Genomic DNA, 18,409 nt, shown 5'->3' on the forward strand with positions numbered 1-18,409 from the left:
CCACACCGAGCCTTTTCTTTCTTTTATTAAAACTTCGAAATAAAGATCGAGCACCCAGTTTATCGACTAATTATTGTTCCATCTTGAGACGCGTGGGGCAAGCTAAGGATAGCATATTGTGCCAAAGACATGACAATACAAGCGGCCTTAGGCTGACCGTGAGTCATGCCATGTTACATGAAACGATTACGATTTTTTTAATTTCAACCACTGGATCGGATCCACCATTATAAATTTTGGAATTCTGACCTTGGATTCGTTATCGGCGACCCAAAAAACCTCGGTATACTGATTCCACCAAAATTCAAATGTTTTTAGATCTTTTTTTCCACCATATTGGATTCGCCAATTAGGATTTTGCAAATCTGATTTCAGGTTCGTGATCAGCGACCCCAAATCGTAACGGTATCAATTTTCACTCGAATTTGTTCAACCATTCTCAAGATCCGGTAACTCGTTGTCCAGATGTCGTCGGTGAAAAAAAATTGTTCACATACATACATACAGTGTACACAGATGTCCATCCGAAAATGGTCGGAGGTAATTCGTCGATATATCTAGAAGTTAAAAATCTGTTTCATGTAACGCGAGCATGTTTTACACGTTTCTCCATGCGTGTTTTCCGTAGACAGAGTACCCGTTTCTACGAGGGTAGACTGAGTGCGAATGCGCATACGCGGAGTATTGAAAAGACCACTTTTAAGTCCTAGTAGCCCAAAGTGGTCTTTTCTGTACTCCGCGCATGCGCTGTCGAGCACAAATTTAACATCACGCGACTCTAACCTCAATTTCTCACTTCGTGAAAAAACGCGCAACAAGGAGGCAACGGTCTTTTCGCCCCGCGTATTCGCAATATTCGTGTTTGGCTCACCTAGACGCATACCTATATTGCAAGCTCACGCTCGGCCCGAAAAGTCCGAGTTTGCCTCCTTGTTACACAATATATCTACTATTTTCGGTCGCAGAACCTTTTCAAATATGCTCATCACTGAAAGACGGCGGTTTTCGTTTAGTATATAAGTTGATGCATAACTGCGTATACCTGCGCAATCGATGTATACCTATATAGGGGTGTGTATAATAAATGTGTAGGTGTACACGAGTGCTATTGAGAATATTGGAAGGAGGCTGGTCACCCAATTCCGTCAATTTGCCAGCCCCTCGTGACGAATGCGGGAGTAAAGAACGCAGGAGGTCCGTTCGCACGCATAACCTTTTCACAGGTCGCAATCGATTCTTCAACCAGCTTTGAATCCGGAAACGATATATCACGGCAATCGTCACTGTGCACGCTCATTCTTTCCGACCCAAAATCAACTGATTCAAACAATAATAATATTCATGTTATAATTTCCAAATGTTTTGCAAAGTTAATAACAGTACGTATCTGCCGTCCAGAAATGTCGGAATAACGTGATACATTGCATTCTAATCATACATTATTATACACGCATGTGACATATCATGATTAAGTAAAGCTCGAGCCATTTTCAATCCATCCAACCCGAAAACTATTCGGATCCTTGGAGATAAAAGCACTCACATCCTCCCAGCAGATAATAGCGTTCAACGTACACCAAACCTGTACGAATACTACGATGAAGTACGTTCATAGTTCATGCCAATGCGTGAACATCCAGCGCTTTATCAAGAGGTGGCGCCACCTGCGGCAATGGTCCGCTATTTACTTTGCAAGAATCGCGAGTCCGATTGCGCGCTAACAATAAACGGTGGCTTCGTAAATGCACGCAAGGGCAGCTAGCGGTTTTTTTAATTTTCTTTTTTATTTCGTTTTCAGGAAGGTACGACCGTTTCATGATTATTCCTTTGAAAATTATCAACTCTTACAGTTGCCTTGATTTGTTGAAAAGTAACGCTTGACGTTACGATTATACACTTATTGTATTGGCATTCAAGTGCAGGCAGTAGAGAAGACTTCTTACGCTTATTTTTCACCATTCGTTTCGACATACATCATTATGCATTTTTACGGTACTCGACCTTGGAATTTATGAAAACACCGCCATGACGATAATCAAGCTGATATTGGTCGTGGAGCGAGAAAAACCGCAAAGATCGAGCTCGTTCACAGAATTTACACGTCATCGCTATCTTGACTGTTGAACTTTTTTTTTTATTCCGACTCTGAAAGGTGTTCGCGCGCTGATGAAATATTGTTTAAACACGTTTTACGCGCTTCTTCGGAATATTACCGATCGCGGAGCGTTTCAATTTATGTACATAATTTCTCTACCGTCAACATTACAACGAAAGATACATTTCACAACGAATACTTTAGGTATACCATAATTTTTCACCGTTTCCCTACTAGCAAATTAACCAAGTTTAGTATAATTGTTTTACAAAGTAATTAATACCTCTGAACGTAGGTATTTTAAAAATTTCGACCCCAACCAAGAGAACAGATCGTTCTAAGGTGGAATTCTACTACTAGACTTATACATCACATTTTCACTAATAGACCTGTTTCCCAACAAGTTAGTGTATACCATATGTTCCTCTTACGATTAATATAGACTTTTTTTTCTAAGATAATTATGAGTACTACAGTACAAGCGGTATTCACAGCGATATATATGTTTGTATACATATAATTAACCTTTTTTTTCTTCTTATTTACCTCTCGTAAAGTTAGTTTTTAGCCTCAAACGTAGCCTCGTGAAACCGGAACTCGGTAGTAAATCTCTAAAAGGCGTCTCATTCGGTTTGCATTTTTCAAACGCACTAACCGAAATAACTCGAAAACTTTACAAGTTGGGAAGCTGTTTTTTTGATTCATTTTTTATATAGTCAAATTTTCTATAAAAAAAGCTCCAGACTACCATACACCTAAGGGTTCATCTTGTATATATTCGATGCGGACGTTTAAAGTTGAGTGCATTGAATAAACGAATCAACATGCTTATTACCTTGGAAATTTTTATCTCACCAGTGTTCTAAGCAGATACAAATAATGTCACGCCAATTATTTCATAGAAAATTCAATTATTTACACGCTACGATAAAAAGAAAAAAAAGTTTTGAAATATCGGCCTAATACATAGAAGTTGACATTTTTTATTTGCTCCTAATTTTTTTTATATTTTTTGACTTTGTGAAAAAGAGCTTCATGATTGTTCCTTATTTTTTTATCCAGCCGTTCACGAGATATGAAATTTACAAAATTTGGAATTTTTTTTTTTAGAATGCTCATAACGTTTACAAAAATACATCAATTTGAATTTTTTTGTTTTTCAAATTGTGTATTTTTCAATGAATTTTTCACGAATTCGATACAAAAAAATATCAAAAAATTATTTACCAGACTTTTTTCAATTCATAGATTGAAATCTGATTTTGAACACTATTTATATCCTTCAATTTTTTTTTTGATTAAGATATATATCTACAGCTTTCGCAATCAGGATGGCAGCATGTAAATCTCCTTACACAAATTACGACAGTTTGGCCTTGACTTTGAACTCGAAAGCGAGCGTGCACAGACCGTCTCTAAACAATAATGCATAATTTTTTATTACGTAATGGCCATGCACTCTGTAACAAAAAATGTAAATCACGAGTCACAACTCGCGCGATATATTATAAACACACGTACATAAATTGCATTCTTTATAAACAATGCTCCGCTTCTTACACTCCGTAGCCATAGACTTATATTTTTATAATCGTTCACAGTAGAGGCATCTGACCCCATTTTTATTGACGATTCTGCTGCCCCTTAATCAACATTAATTACGCAATTGATGCAATTAGATGCGGCAATCGGTATTAGTACAAGTACAAGACCCGCGCATCGAATCCCTCAGTTGATCACTCTCAATCTTGCATCTTGTATTACTTTAAGTCACAAGGCGTGTGAGAATCATAACGCATACAAGAATGAACAAAGTACAGATTTACAAATTGGTGCGGCTGATTTAATTGGCATTGGGTATTCGGCTTCGAGTCAGATGCCACAGACGGCATATCAAACTTCATCCTACTTCCCAGTGTCGCATGCAGCCGCAGTTTTTCTTTTTTTCAGTTTTTTATACAACGCAAACTTTCAAGGCTGCACATTATGTGTGATTGATTGCCGTTTGCTTACATTTAGATAACTGATTTATTTCCTGCAAGTCAGAACTTATTATCCGCATGCAGAAACTCAAGTTCAATAGAGTTGAACCGAAATGAAACATTTTTACCGAAGGTGAAATCACGATGGAATATAAAGCCTATACGATGTTCATTTTTGGGGAAACGAGGAATTTTCATTTTGCTCAACAATGCAGCCAAGTTCAGCAAAATTGAATCCACTCACAATTCACTAAAAGGTTCCGTTGACTTGGCTCTTGGTCGTAAGTTGTGTAAGTTGATTTCTATAATACAACGGCCTCCTGCTGTAAATTATAGCACTTGATTGTTAATCGGAAATTATAACGGTATTTGGTTTGATTGGCCTTTATTATTTATCTACCCCTGGAGGACTTCGGCATCGGGTCTCCCAAATATGTATAGAAAACTTGTGGTATAGATATCGGTCCTAATCGTAAGTGAAGTAATGCAAACCTTACTTTAGTCAGTCGCAACTGATTGCAAAAATTCTCGCAAAATCAAGGCCGCAATTTACTGTCCGCGTACGCAATTCTATTGATATGATTCACTCTGGACTACACGAGGATGATAATATATCTGTTAATGTGTAAAATGATAAAGTCCCCAGATTATCAGGTTATGCAGATAGATTGGGTACTCAAGAGATTCGAAATATTCGTATAAACATTGTTTTCAGTTCAGGGATAGGTCAATACTTGAAATAATCCAAAGTGTCGTGCATAAATCATAAGTAGTTATGTACGAATTGATTATTCTTATGCGAAAAAAGTCTTGAGAAATTGAAATATTTCCACCTCTACTACATTCGAATCACTGTGAAGCAAAAATTGTACCAGGTGTTCATCATTTTTTTCCAGGACAAATATTCCAAATTTTTTTTTGTTAAACTTCAAACACACTCCGATACTATAATTCGTAGCATACAGCAACAAGCCATTCGCTTGAATAAATTCGTTTTAGTCTACAAATTTCAATGCATCGAAAGTTCATATAAAATGAATGTATTTCGCATGTAATCATGAACACCTGGCCACAATAAAATATGAGTACGGTACCAATGTAAGGAATAAAAAGATAGCGGAGATAGATGACCATGTTTTGCTTTCTTTGTTTGTTTTTTACGCATAGATCTATTTCGCAAGGATTTCCATCTGCACTTATGAGTGCGTGCTTAACGGAAAGTTATCTCGAAACCCGCACAAAATGAGGCAAGAAGACGTCGAAATTGCATATTTAACCCTTTAATTCACGTTGGGACGCTCAGCGTCCTATCTTTTTTTGCAACTTTTTATTTACTAAACTACTTTTTGGTAACAACTATCGATTTTTTTGTTCCGCATGGTCCCTGAAATATTTCCATGTATAAAAAACAATGTATAATTTATTTATTTACTTATTGCAAAGATAGCACGTGTAAACAAATGGTCGAAATTCGTACATTTCCACGAAAAAAAAACAACATTTTCTACTAATCTACCATGCAAATGAATGCAAATTTTGTACACAGACTTAATACACACTAGAAAGTTCTACAGAAATTTTTCAAAATGTTTCTTCTTGTTTTTGTCTGTCCGCCATATTGGATCCGCTATTTTGCATACTCGAATTTTGGATTCAGATTCATAATCGACGACCCAAAAGCCCGTGTATGTAAAATTTCAAGCGAATCGCATCTAAAAAAAAAAAAGAATATACGCATGAAAGGATTGAAATACAGCAGAAGTCTAAATGTTTCTCGACTTCTCTCTGAACATCGATCAGTGAAAAATCAGTGTATGCACAGTAAAAAAATTGTCACTGGGAGTCAGTGAATTTTCACTGATTCAAATATACAGTTCCATTTATTCTGAGAACCTTTAATAGTTAGGCACTATAGAACAAACTTGTATTGGCACCATAATTTCAGTTCTACCAATATAAATATATGTAATTAATTATTTCCCTCATCTTTCTTGCGAAGAGGATAGTTTATTGCCTTTCAAACAAAATCTAACAGCAGAAGTTATACCATTCGGATTTTATAAATCTAAGCGAGTAGTCTGACCTAGCCCCTGATTGATCGCCACAATCGTACACGCCCCTGACGTACTTGGCATGATTTTTTTTCTCGATCAAATAAATCAATCCGCGGTGAATTGTTTCCTCTGTGCGTAATACCCACATAACGATGCACCGAGTACGAACGCTTACATTGCATATCAATATAACGATCTACGAATGCATCGATGTATGAAAATTTTGCCTTGCCACCGTGCAGGCCGTTGTACGTACGTATGTAGTGTAGATTTGACCGCTGCAGGTCGCGTATCGATAACTATACAACGCGTAATTAAAATAACGTACGTCACAAGCAACGCACACACGCATTTTCTCGTAAATAGGCGGGATCTCGCGTGAAAGGCGAGAGGCGGTAACATGCGTGTGTCAATAAATCGTCGCAGTTGGTTTCGGAGCAACGGCAACTAATTCAGCAGCAAAACCGAAGCTCCGAAGGCATATTTATGCGTCGCTTCGCGCCCGCTAGCTACTCGCGTTACTTAATTTTATCATTCGGGCGTTAACGTGCAGTTGCGTTTCATGCCTCTACCGATTCTGAGGGCACCGATTCAAGGTTCTACTTTCATATGCGTGCGTTGCGTGCGCGTGTATTCACGCCGTAACGTGCGTGCGACGAGGAGTGATTCGATTGAATATATTTGTCTCTGTCACTGGGAGACAAAATTATCCTCCGATGGTTTTCATTTCGGTATTTCCGCACCTTGCACGCGGTGAATATAGTTATTGACGGTGTTTGTGCGCGGACGCTGCTACTCGTCACAACGAAATCGGACTTCTCTCGTGCCTGATAAATGGTTTAAAAATAAATGACTGTCGGTGACTTATAGGTATGATACAGGTGCATACCCGACGTACAGTATGTATTCCGCTACGCATGTATGAGTCCCTATTACGGTATTTCGCCTCGGTGCACGAGTGAAGTTTCACATTGAATATTGGCTTCTTTCCTGTGCGGTGCACTTTGAAAGTCCAAGTTTTTAAACTAACTATTCACGCGCGGTGACACACGCAGTAACATACGTAATTGGGCATCTTGTCACGAGCATCGCGTCGTCGTAGCTCGGCGTTTCGCCGAATTAAATATGACGTCTTCGGTTTTTAGACATAGTGGAAAATTCATACGGATGAAGACTGAACGCGTTAGCTTTATCAAATGATTTATTAGTGTGCGTTTTGTTCGAGCAGACTTGCCGTCGACGGTTTACTGCCTACCGCACGGCAAGCATACCTGGTAACATAACACAACATAACCACACTGCGAACATAACCTCAAAGCGGACAACGACGGATATCTCTCTGTCCCAGTGGCGGAGAAAAGTTTGGAGAGAATACGTGTCGCGTCGACGTTTTGTCGTCGTGGGGTATTTTTAACGCCTGTAAGTACATTTCATCCCTCCTCCCTTCACCCGGATTTTCTCTGCGTTTAACATCGATAGCCGCAAAGATAAATCCGCGCTCCCAGCGATTCGGATTCTTTCCACATGTATATACATATAAACGTTATTTCGTTTTTAATACCCGAGGCGAAACGTAATTGCGTCATATTTAGGTTTTATTCAGAACCGGAATCCCAACGGATTCCAACCGAGCCTAACTACTTTATCACTTCTAGACAATATTTGACTAACCGCAATGCAGCCCGTCGAGGATGTTCCACTTATTCAGCTAAAAGCTCCAAAAATATCTACGGATTTAAAGTGGTTTACTTACCTTGTGACAATTTGACCCGCTGTAGTTTTCTATTTTTGTCAATATCGATGCTACGCTTCACTCAGAGGCTTTGGAAAATGTTGATTTTCAATTAACGCTTCAATGTATGCAATGCTCTCGCTAAAATCACTTTTAGTCAAAAATTGAATTTTGTTCGAAACATAATATTCTTTAATTTAAACTCTTGTGTGTGTGTGCATTTTCAACCAACGTGCCGGCTTCTAACCCTGTGAGTTCAATAATTTCTTCAGAATCTCGTAACCATGTGTGGTATTCTATCAAAATGCAATTAAAAACAAAATATAAAACGTCACTGAAGATTCTCCTTCCGAAATTTCTTGTATTTTGTTAATATAAGTTAGAGTATTTCCTAAGAAAGACATAACATCTTGAAGTACACTAATTCAATGAAAATTTATCTGATCATTCAAGGTGGGACGATTGAACTGCAGTCTTGCCTTGTTTGTTTCTTCTATTTTTAAATAATCGCCAAGTCAAGTAACTTTTTTATTACAGATATTCAACAAGTCATTAAATCCAAGCCTATATGTTATCAGCGGAGAAGTGACGCTGGAAATTTGTCTCTGCCTAGGATATGTTGGCAACGTGGCCTTAATGTGAAATGTCCCGCAGCCTGCCGGACAGAGTGGCAGGGCTTTATTATGCCCACGGCCTATTCTGTTCATCGCATCCCGTTGCCGTAATTTCATTGGCAATATCTGTCGTTTTGCTATGCTGGTTAGTCATTATATTTATCATTCTGGTATATCTTATCGGTAACATAATGTCATTAACAGTTTGTTGAAAGATTAGTCCAAGCATGCGGGGCAGAAAAAAAGTTTATCTGCTTGTCCGTATCTGAATGTTTGGAAATACTGCATATCGAGAAACTGATATATAACAAATGTTTTTAACAAATCAGTACTACGATTGATATTTATGCAATTTTCTTGTAGCTATCCTCTAGTGAATCTTCCTATGCCAGGAAATGCTCCTCGAACAATAATAAACCAAACAGAGGTGCCTGTTAACGGTTCGGAAACCCCTGCGTTATACGTGCAACAAGTAACATTGAGGGTGGGAGTTGTCCCATGGACCGAAGACCTCAGCTTGACGGATGCATTCAGAGGACCGCTTTATGAAATATTTAATTTATTGGAAATCATCCGAAACTATCAGGACCCAGAAACGTAACGATGCAACTTTATCAATGGATTTCGTTCCTACAGAAAAGATTAGTTGCCCAACTTTCCATCCACATTTATTATTTCAGACTAAAGACCCTTGGTCAGGTTTGCCTCCACGTCGAGGCTGTGAAACGAAGAAATGCCAAAAAACCAGATGTTCTACCGGAATACAACTGCCTTGTTTTGTCACCTGCAAATCTATGGCAGCAAAGTTTGGAGCTCTTCAATCAGGACACCAATCTTATCAACACTATTTACTCGTATCAGGTAACTAACTATCAAAAACTCAATCTTTTCCTTTCTCACGCATGTCATATCAGCGATTGAATCTAACTCTCCGGCAAGGTTGGGGGCTTAGAGGAACTTGTGAAAAATGTAAAAATCTCTATCTATATCCCAACAATACTGGTGCAACCAATAGCTTGAAATGATTGACGCTTGAAATATAATTCTCTAATGTTTGTGTAGAATTTGCAAAAGAGCAAGATCAGCCTTGCAGAAATAATGTTTGGCATGAGCCTGAAAGAGACCGGAATAAAACGTTATCCTATTCGCGTCAGGCAACGAGTAATTCAATACGCCGTGACAATTGTTCTCAAAGAACACGATCCTCGGTAAGTAATGGAGTTGATTATTTGAAACATTTGGTATCCAGATTTTTTGTTGAATTTCAGGATAAAACTAATAGTTTTCAACTGGTGATTTACAGATTCATAAAAGGATTGAAACATCGACTAACAATGTACTATCCTCTTCATCAGTCGCCAGATAAAAATTCATCATATACGCTACCAGTTGACGAGACATTGCACATATTTTATCCTGGTGAATTCAATTACTGCGATTTCTTTCCGCTTGTCATGACATTTTTTGCCTTATTTTTATACGTTTATTTTTCTGTTCGTAAAATCGAGCTGATTAAGTCTAAAATTGGGATGGCGTTCAGTGCGAGTATTACAGTCGCTGCTTCCTTATCAATGAGCGTTGGACTGTGTTTCTTTTTCGGATTGACTCTCAGCCTGAGTGGAAAAGAAATATTTCCGTACTTAGTTCTGGTCGTTGGGCTAGAGAACGTACTGGTTCTGACAAAGAGCGTCGTTAGCACACCGGCTCATCTAGACGTGAAAATCCGCGTTGCTCAGGGCTTATCGAAGGAAGGCTGGTCAATAACTAAGAACCTATTAACCGAGGTCACTATCTTGACCATTGGATTATTTACATTCGTTCCGGCCATTCAAGAATTTTGTATTTTCGCCATTGTCGGATTACTGAACGATTTCTTCCTTCAGATGGTATTTTTTTCCACCATTCTCGCAATAGACATCAGGAGAACCGAGCTGTCAAGCGATACGTCAAGATTTCATTTACCAAATGGTCCATCGATGCGTAGACAACAGTTCACAACATTTCAAAACAAAAAAGGCAACATGTTTCGCTCCAAATCACATCCAAGATTAAATGGCCTGGTCAGCAACGGCCCGACAAACGTCGTAGCCCCAAACACTCAAAACACTCCAACGCTTGTAAAGATACCAAAACGCTTGAGGCTTGTTCATTTTTGGGCAAGAACAAGGATTTTTCAAAGAGCATTCATGGTTTGGATGGTAGTTTGGATCAGCATGATCATATACAACTCGGGTATCATTGAACACCTGATTAGATTGAGCGATCCGTCCAAACACGAAGCCGACATTGACGGATATACGCTTGACAGGCCACGGACGGTGAATAATTACATCGAATTCAACACTGTGAAACCTTTATTCACCTCGTCTTCGACACTTCCGCCAAATCATTTGAACGATCAGGTGAATAAATTAATTGACAAAATACGTATGAGCGGTGAAATTTGTTTGCAAAAGAATTCACTACTAAAAGTAATCATTTTTCTCAGAGTCCGTTATCAAACAATATTACCGAAGAGCTCAACAAGTTACGCCCTGTTGATTTTCCACCCTGGAATCGTTTGTCGTTGTACCACTGGTCGTCGATTCATTCATTGTACAATATATCGCTGGCTGGTGAACAAATATCGATACTTCCTACTATCAAGCTGGCTCATGCTGTAAACCCTCAGCTGGCTAGGCAAATAAGCAATCCAAATGACATACAGCAGTTCCAATGGCAAAGCCTCGCGACAGCTGCTCTTGACCCCTTGGATTTTTCAGGTGAGCAGTTTCTATTCAATATTATAAATTGAATTAATTGCCCGATTGGTTGTCTAATTTTTTTTTCTTATGCAGAAGCACTCTAATGAACTTTGTAGTTAATCACGTCCTAAAATCATAGGCGGTAATGTTATTCTAGACAAGTCTTAGACAATGTTTACTCATACTCCCATTATTCTAATTAATAAGTATATTAACGAATCGACATCATAAAACTTGTCTCAATATTTAGTCTAGCCTTTATGATCTCTAATGCTACGGGTAAAGATTCCTACGCTGAAAAAATTGATTTTGATAAGAATACGCTCTTGACATAGTGTTATTGACTTATCATATAACCTATGACCTTAGCAAAAATATATTTGAATTATCTTCAAAGTGGCAACCATCGCTCGTACTCATTGGCCTTCAAATTTTTTTTGTTTTGCCTAATTCTCGATTACCCCAACTTCCATAATCTACTCATTAAAATTTGATTATTGCAGATATGGAAGTACCAACCAGATCTGAAGGACGAGGCTTTAATGCTCCTTTTGTGCCATCTAGTCCGATGGAAATATTTTTGGCAGCTTTGCTATGCCTGATCAGTGTAATAGTCGTCGCTTATACAATGGTAGTTCTCTATCGTTGTATTTGCAGCAGGAATTATGCAGAGTGGCGGGCTAGTTGGCACCAGCAAGAGAAGTCAAACGATTCCGTGACTCAACTCGTCATGGAAGCCGTGCCTTTGGTACTGGAAGGTCATACCCAAGAAGTCGAATGTATAGCAACAGACGGAAACACGATAGCCAGTGTATGCTTGGCTGGGCATATCAGAGTTTGGGATTCGATATCGGGAGAACAATTGGCTCACATAGACAGAAAGCAATTTTTCGGTAACTCCGCAAAGGATTTGAATCAGACGATTCCAGACTCTGAGGAGTTAATGTCAGATTACGAGAGCGGTTCCCCTCCATCCAGGGGCGAGATGGAAACTGCTAATTCGTACGGACTTTACTCAAATCTGAGCGGCGCTCAGGTGAGAAAAAGGAACGAGGGCATGTCGTACGACGTTAGGCATTCCCCTGGCTCTTCGCTGGACTACGACTATCAAATAAACGAATATAGTCCAGAAAAGCAGAGTGAGCTTATGCGCAGAAGTATCGACAGTAGCTTTAACTTCCCGGATTTAAGGTCGACCATAAACACCAACTTCTCTGCCATGAAATATTCACCCGTTCAAAAGAATTACGAACAGGGTTTTGACTTTGGCGATCGATATAAGCAACTGTTCGAGGAGCACAGGAAATCAATTGACGAAATTCAGAAGTCCGAAATTTCAGATCGCCTTACTTTACCCAACAATCGATTGAACAATACCGAATCGATTAGCAGCGTCAATTCATTGGGTACAGATAAAACGGTACAAATCACATCCCAAAACGTATCCCCAATTTGGTGCATCGATTATCAAGAAAACCTCATTGTAGTCGGCTGCGCCAATGGAAATTTGGAGTTTTGGGAAGGAACTACTGGTTTGCTCAAGGTATACTAGGTGTTATATGATTTTCATTAGCTAGTCCGCCCCATTCTAGTTTATCTATATTAAAAACTGTTATTAATCTAATAAACATTTTGTACAGTGTATATTTGACGACGGATCAGGACTTGGAATATCTGCAATTAAGTTTATCGGCAACAGGGTAGTAGCGGCAAAGTTGAACGGATCCTTAGATTTTTTTCAACTTGAAATATACAACAGAGGACAGCACATGGACTGGTGTACAACTTCGTACAGAAGAAGTAAGCAAATTTTTTATATTCCTCATCTTCTCCATTAACTTGAATGAAATATTCTGATCCACGTATACTTTCTTTCCAGCACACAACAGAACACGTAGCGCAGGATCGCCTATGGATATGGATAATTTCATCCCTACCGAAGATAATCTGCGCTGTATGAAAATTGGCTCCCATAGAGCACACCAACAGCCCATTACAGTTCTGGACAGCGAAGGCGGTAGAGTTCTTACCGGTAGTCAGGATCATACGCTTAAAGTATATAGGTTCGTAATGCTTTAATATGAGTCTACAACAATTGACTGCTTATCGAATTTTTTAGACCCTCTTCGAGAGTTTGACCAAGATTGAACTAATTTCCGACATTCCATTCTTCCTTTGAGTATCCCTGTAACAACAATATTCGTTCACTTTCTTCCAGGTTAGAAGATCAATTACCCTTGTACACCCTGCACGGTCATTGCGGGCCTATATCGTGCCTCTTCATTGACAGGGTCAGTCCAATGACCTCTGGAAGCGGATCTCAGGATGGGTTGTTGTGCGTGTGGGACTTGCTGACAGGTAAGAAGTTGAACAAAACACATAAGCGAAGATTTAAAAGTTTGCCATTTAAAAGGGAATAGTAATTACCTAATTTCACTTCCCAAGCAACACGTGACACTCGGAATTCGAAACCATATTCAGGCTCAAAGTCTATTAAATTCTTTGCAGGCGCGTGCATGTACAGCACGCAAGCTCACGACGGAGCCGTCGCAGCTATAACTTGCTCTGCTTCGTATGTAATTAGTATAGGAACCGACGAGAGGCTGTGTGTTTGGGAGAGATTCCAGGGACACTTGTTGCACGCTCTTCCGGCTCACAGGGCTGCCTACAGTCCGCAATTAGTTATGCTGACCCATCACCTGCTCATTACAAGTAACCAGGTACCAGCATCGACAACTTTGCCATAACTCTATGTACGAGGAACTCGGATGAATTGTCTGATTAAAATATCGTTTGCAATATTCTCTTTCAGGGATGTTTGGTCGTTTGGGACGTGAGGACAGGAGAGGCCGTAAGAGAAGTGAGACTGGGTCACAAAGACAGTTGCATCTTTGTTAAACAAATGCTGGCGCTGAGAGACAGTGTGGTTTGCGACTTTAGTCGACAGTTAAGGATAGTCAGGTTTCCATTGGTATACGATAAGGTAGACTAAGGATATGTACAATGCGGTCTGTACATAGTGTTAATTCATTTTTTTTTTTTTTTTTCGTTTTTAATCATGTATATTACAAAGCGTTTCCATCGAGAATGACGGACGTGGCGTCGTTGCATATTTCCCTGGAATTTATGAAGGACAATATTCGAACATTTTACATAAAAACATGAACGAGAACTTAATGCTTTCGCTCAAAGTAAAATATAAAATCAGTCGGTGGTTTTATGATTTTCAGAAGTCTAGCTCGACAGTGAGTTTTTTTAAATTGCTTCTTTTTTAGTCCACTATACTGCTATTTAAACGGTTTCTTGACTGGGATTTGTTAAATTTGATTACAAAAAGATTGTGTACCGAAGTTTTGTCTCGGTAGGTGAAATTAATTTTTAATGCTAATACGTTGTCCATTTTTTCCCAAACCCTTGCAAGACGTATTTGTCCTTTAAGCGATTAAAAAATATATACATATATATATATATATATATATATACACACAGTAGATAAATTCGGATTGAGCAGTCGATTTCTTATTATTTTCGTTTGGATTACTGCTAAAAACTAAGACTGATCCAGGTTGTACCAATTGAAATCGGCGATCTTTGTTCCTTATTCACTAATCTCTATTCGATCGTAAGTGCATTAAAGTAGAAAAATTTTTTCTTTTTATTTCACACAATCTTGAATCGTTCGCAATATTACGCATCCGGTATCACATCGATTTAGGTATATTTGTACGTATATTTATAAAGATTTACGTAGTTGATTTTAGTAAATGAAACTATATATACATGTATACATTTACACGTACAGGTATATCATATATATTTATGTACAACTAGAAATAATAACAAATTAACAATTTAATATATACATGATATTGTATGTTGCATTTGCCAAACCGGTGCTGTTCATAAGAGAAAGAGAGGGAGAGAGTGAGAGAGTGAAAGAAGGTAAAAACAATTGAAAATGAAAGACCAAAAAAAAAAACAACTTATTTTTACGTATGAATGATATTTTCAGCGTCATTTGACTTCAACCATAACAAATTTTACAGTAAGTTTATCGTTGACGTGGTCAAGTAATTACCAAATTGTTTCAAGTTTTAAAATTATAAAAATCCTTCACGTCCCCTTAGAGGGACTTGGATGGTATTCTGTTAATGTTAAATTAAACGTAATTGACGCTATTCTCTCAATGGTCTTAACCGACGAATCCTCAAATATGTTGATGTTGAAGTCTCTTATTGTCAGCATAAATTTTCCGGTCTCACGAAGTTCATTGACGAATGTCCAGTCCTCTTTTCCCTTTTGACAATTAATGTAATAACATGCATACCTACACGAGTGCCTTCGATTAAACTGTATTCATTGTTGTTGTCTTTGCTGCCTATCATGTCTCATGTATGTTTTGTCTTGGCACAAATAGAAACAAACACGAATGGATCTGTATTATCAGTTGTGAGGATGAAGACGAACAAGTTTCGTCCCGAATCATGTGATTAATTTCATTTGTAGAAGATTTCGAAACACAGAGAATTGAACGAACAAAAATTAAATGCAAATTTGTTTTTAAAAAACCTATTTAAGGAATCGTGGTGTTCATTCCTAAACCTATGATACTTGACGAGTTGAAACATTAGACACGAGACTTTGAAAGTAGGGTCTACGGATATTTTTCTAATTTTTCTAGTATGCTTGACATTCTAAATGTGAAATGGCAACCATAGCTTCATTTGTGATGTGATCCACCTCGGAACTTTGGCGTTAAAAAATTCACGTAGCCGTGAATCGAGATAAAAATAGAAATTATTGTCTCGTACCTGAGGTCAAAGTGCCATAGTTCATATGGAAAGTACTCGAGGTGTATCTCGCTCATTTTCATTATTCTATGATATGTCGTAGTGTACTGAAAACTTTGGAAACGTTTTTTTAAACGTGCTAATTCGTTCGTTTGAGGGTAGAAAAATACCTGGGGTACTTTTCAAGTTACTAGCATCTTGGAGACAGAGTCACAAAAGCCTTGAGTCTTAACGTGTAGACTGTAGATTTATCTAGAGATCTAAGTATAAGTAACGGCTATTTTTTTTTTTTTTTTTCTTCAAATTTTCCCGAAATAGAAAGGTATTTTAGATATGCTTCATTATACAATTATACATATACGTATTGAGCCGTAGAAAGTGTCACTTTGAAGAACGAAAACAGGAAAACAGGCGTGAGAGCGACATTTTCATATTCATGCCAAACAAACATCGTAAAGGCATCATTATGACAGCTAAGATAAGAAGCGTCAAGAATTTTACACAAAGCAGAAGGGAATTCGAAAATATCGAATTCGATACGTTGATACGATACAGGTATTACAATCAAAACTGGTAATTCTTTCATTGGTATACATAATGACAAAACGTCAAGTAAACCTATAATTTATTTACTAATTGCAGATATTTACTTGTATGTCGAGATTTCTCAATTATTCTTAACATTGCTGTAAACATGTACGTATATTAAATTACGAATGACCCGGACAACCTTCATTAATTATGACAATGTCGTTCTACATAAAAGTTTATTTATTACTTTATTTTTCATTAAAATTTACAAAAATAAAATAAACAAAGTTAGATCTCGGCACGTGTAGCATTAGACCAAATCAATATTATGATAGTAATAATAGTAGCAGTACTTATTTTAAACATCCTAGAGATGATAATTAAATTATTCAATTTTTTATATCTAGCGAATCAATACATGTACGAAAATAAACGCAAGCCAGATTATAAAATTAATTCTAAAATGCCACATCAAAGTTGCGTATGATTGAATAATCATCGATTGTCTGAAAATGAACCAAAGTACATTGCATTTGCGTAAAATTCATTCGCTCTAATGAATCGTGCAACGTGAATATATATGTAAAGTGAAATGCGTTTATAATACGAAGAGCTCACTAATGTCAAAAGTTATTAAATCCGCGTAATTTTTATAACTTGTGTCATACATATATTACATATAGTTTATTCGAATAATATAAAACACGTTTTCAATCAGCTTGTTCGGTTATTAATAAATTATCGTAATATATACCTATTAATCCTGTCAATTGCCTCCATCACATCCTTCTTCTGATCACCTATTTCGAGCATAAATTACATTCCATAACGTTTAAAACAAATGGTAAAAAAAATTATATCGATATTGATACCATGCGCACTTGGCGTACGTCTCGCATTCGTATTTAAACCAGCGGTTCTGTGCATAATCTTCACTGCTGACTACTCGAATGTGAAATTGAAGGCAGAGGCTAAGATAATAACATTATTAATTTATACGCGTACAACGGCGATTTTATCGGAGCAACGGTGTGTACAACGTGTGTGACATGTAAAAGTCAGGGATGGCCAACTTAATTAAATCTTGAATGGCCAACTTAAATCAGTCCCGAGATCCACTAATCTCAAATGTCGACCACCCATAGAGGGAAAGAATTATATTGCGATATTGTGACTTTGTATCACGGAAATGTGCGATTGAAATGACTAAAAATTTTGTTGAACGCGCCTTAATCCTTTTATTTTAAAAATATGAAATTGTTGTATAAAAATAAATTAAGCTTGTTTCTAATTCATGTTTTTTGTTGAGTCAAAAGTTCAATGGTTGAAGCAGTTAATGAATTTTGTTGTTACGACAATTTTTTGTGATTACCGAACATTAGAGTTCACAATACTTATTCATCGGATGATATCGTTTATATTTCGCCGGGCCAAATCATTTTGACAAACTAATTAAATCGAAATCGTTGAATCGAAGTCATCGTATTTTGGGAACAAATAAGGGATACTAGATTGAAGCGAATGGACCCTAAAAAAATGTAATTCGTTGGTTTGAGAATTCTTTACCCTCCGAGCCGAATTAAATGAAAAATTATACTTTTTGACAGAGTCATGTACTTTTTATAGCCTTGCATCGATCGATTGATCTAATAGCCACGATCGACCGGTTGGCAATGCCTGATATCGGCTAATGCATAGATCCGGCTTTCACGAATTTAAAGATGTGCCGTCTCGACTTTGGAGCACTGGTTAACGTTATCGGCTCATGCATCGTGCAATTTATTGAATAGTATCCGTTGCCCGCAGTCTGCAGCAATTTGAGTTGACCTCTGAGTATAATTGAATCATATCAAACTTGTTTGAGTTG

At 37.7% G+C, this 18,409-nt stretch overlaps 1 protein-coding gene across 4 annotated transcripts; it reads left to right on the forward strand.

Annotated features, from left to right (window-relative positions):
- The first annotated feature begins 6,406 nt into the window (after positions 1–6,406).
- On the forward strand, positions 6,407–16,572 carry LOC124180047 (sterol regulatory element-binding protein cleavage-activating protein). 4 transcript variants are annotated; one of them, XM_046565033.1, is made up of 13 exons: positions 6,407–7,001; positions 8,401–8,622; positions 8,841–9,074; positions 9,158–9,338; positions 9,540–9,685; positions 9,781–10,879; positions 10,966–11,239; positions 11,725–12,764; positions 12,862–13,021; positions 13,101–13,284; positions 13,440–13,579; positions 13,730–13,941; positions 14,034–16,572. In XM_046565033.1, the coding sequence occupies exons 2-13, from the start codon at positions 8,507–8,509 to the stop codon at positions 14,211–14,213; spliced, it is 3,966 nt and encodes a 1,321-aa protein (XP_046420989.1). In that variant the 5' UTR covers positions 6,407–7,001; positions 8,401–8,506; the 3' UTR covers positions 14,214–16,572. The 4 variants fall into 4 exon arrangements, with proteins under 4 accessions (XP_046420989.1, XP_046420988.1, XP_046420990.1 ...); XM_046565032.1 differs by lacking the exon at positions 6,407–7,001 and adding an exon at positions 7,170–7,550; XM_046565034.1 differs by lacking the exon at positions 6,407–7,001 and adding an exon at positions 7,170–7,550 and having other exon boundaries at positions 13,730–13,830; positions 15,137–16,572.
- Positions 16,573–18,409: the final 1,837 nt, after the last annotated feature.

This window comes from Neodiprion fabricii, chromosome 4 (genome assembly GCF_021155785.1).
Source record: "Neodiprion fabricii isolate iyNeoFabr1 chromosome 4, iyNeoFabr1.1, whole genome shotgun sequence".
Taxonomy (NCBI): domain Eukaryota; kingdom Metazoa; phylum Arthropoda; class Insecta; order Hymenoptera; family Diprionidae; genus Neodiprion; species Neodiprion fabricii.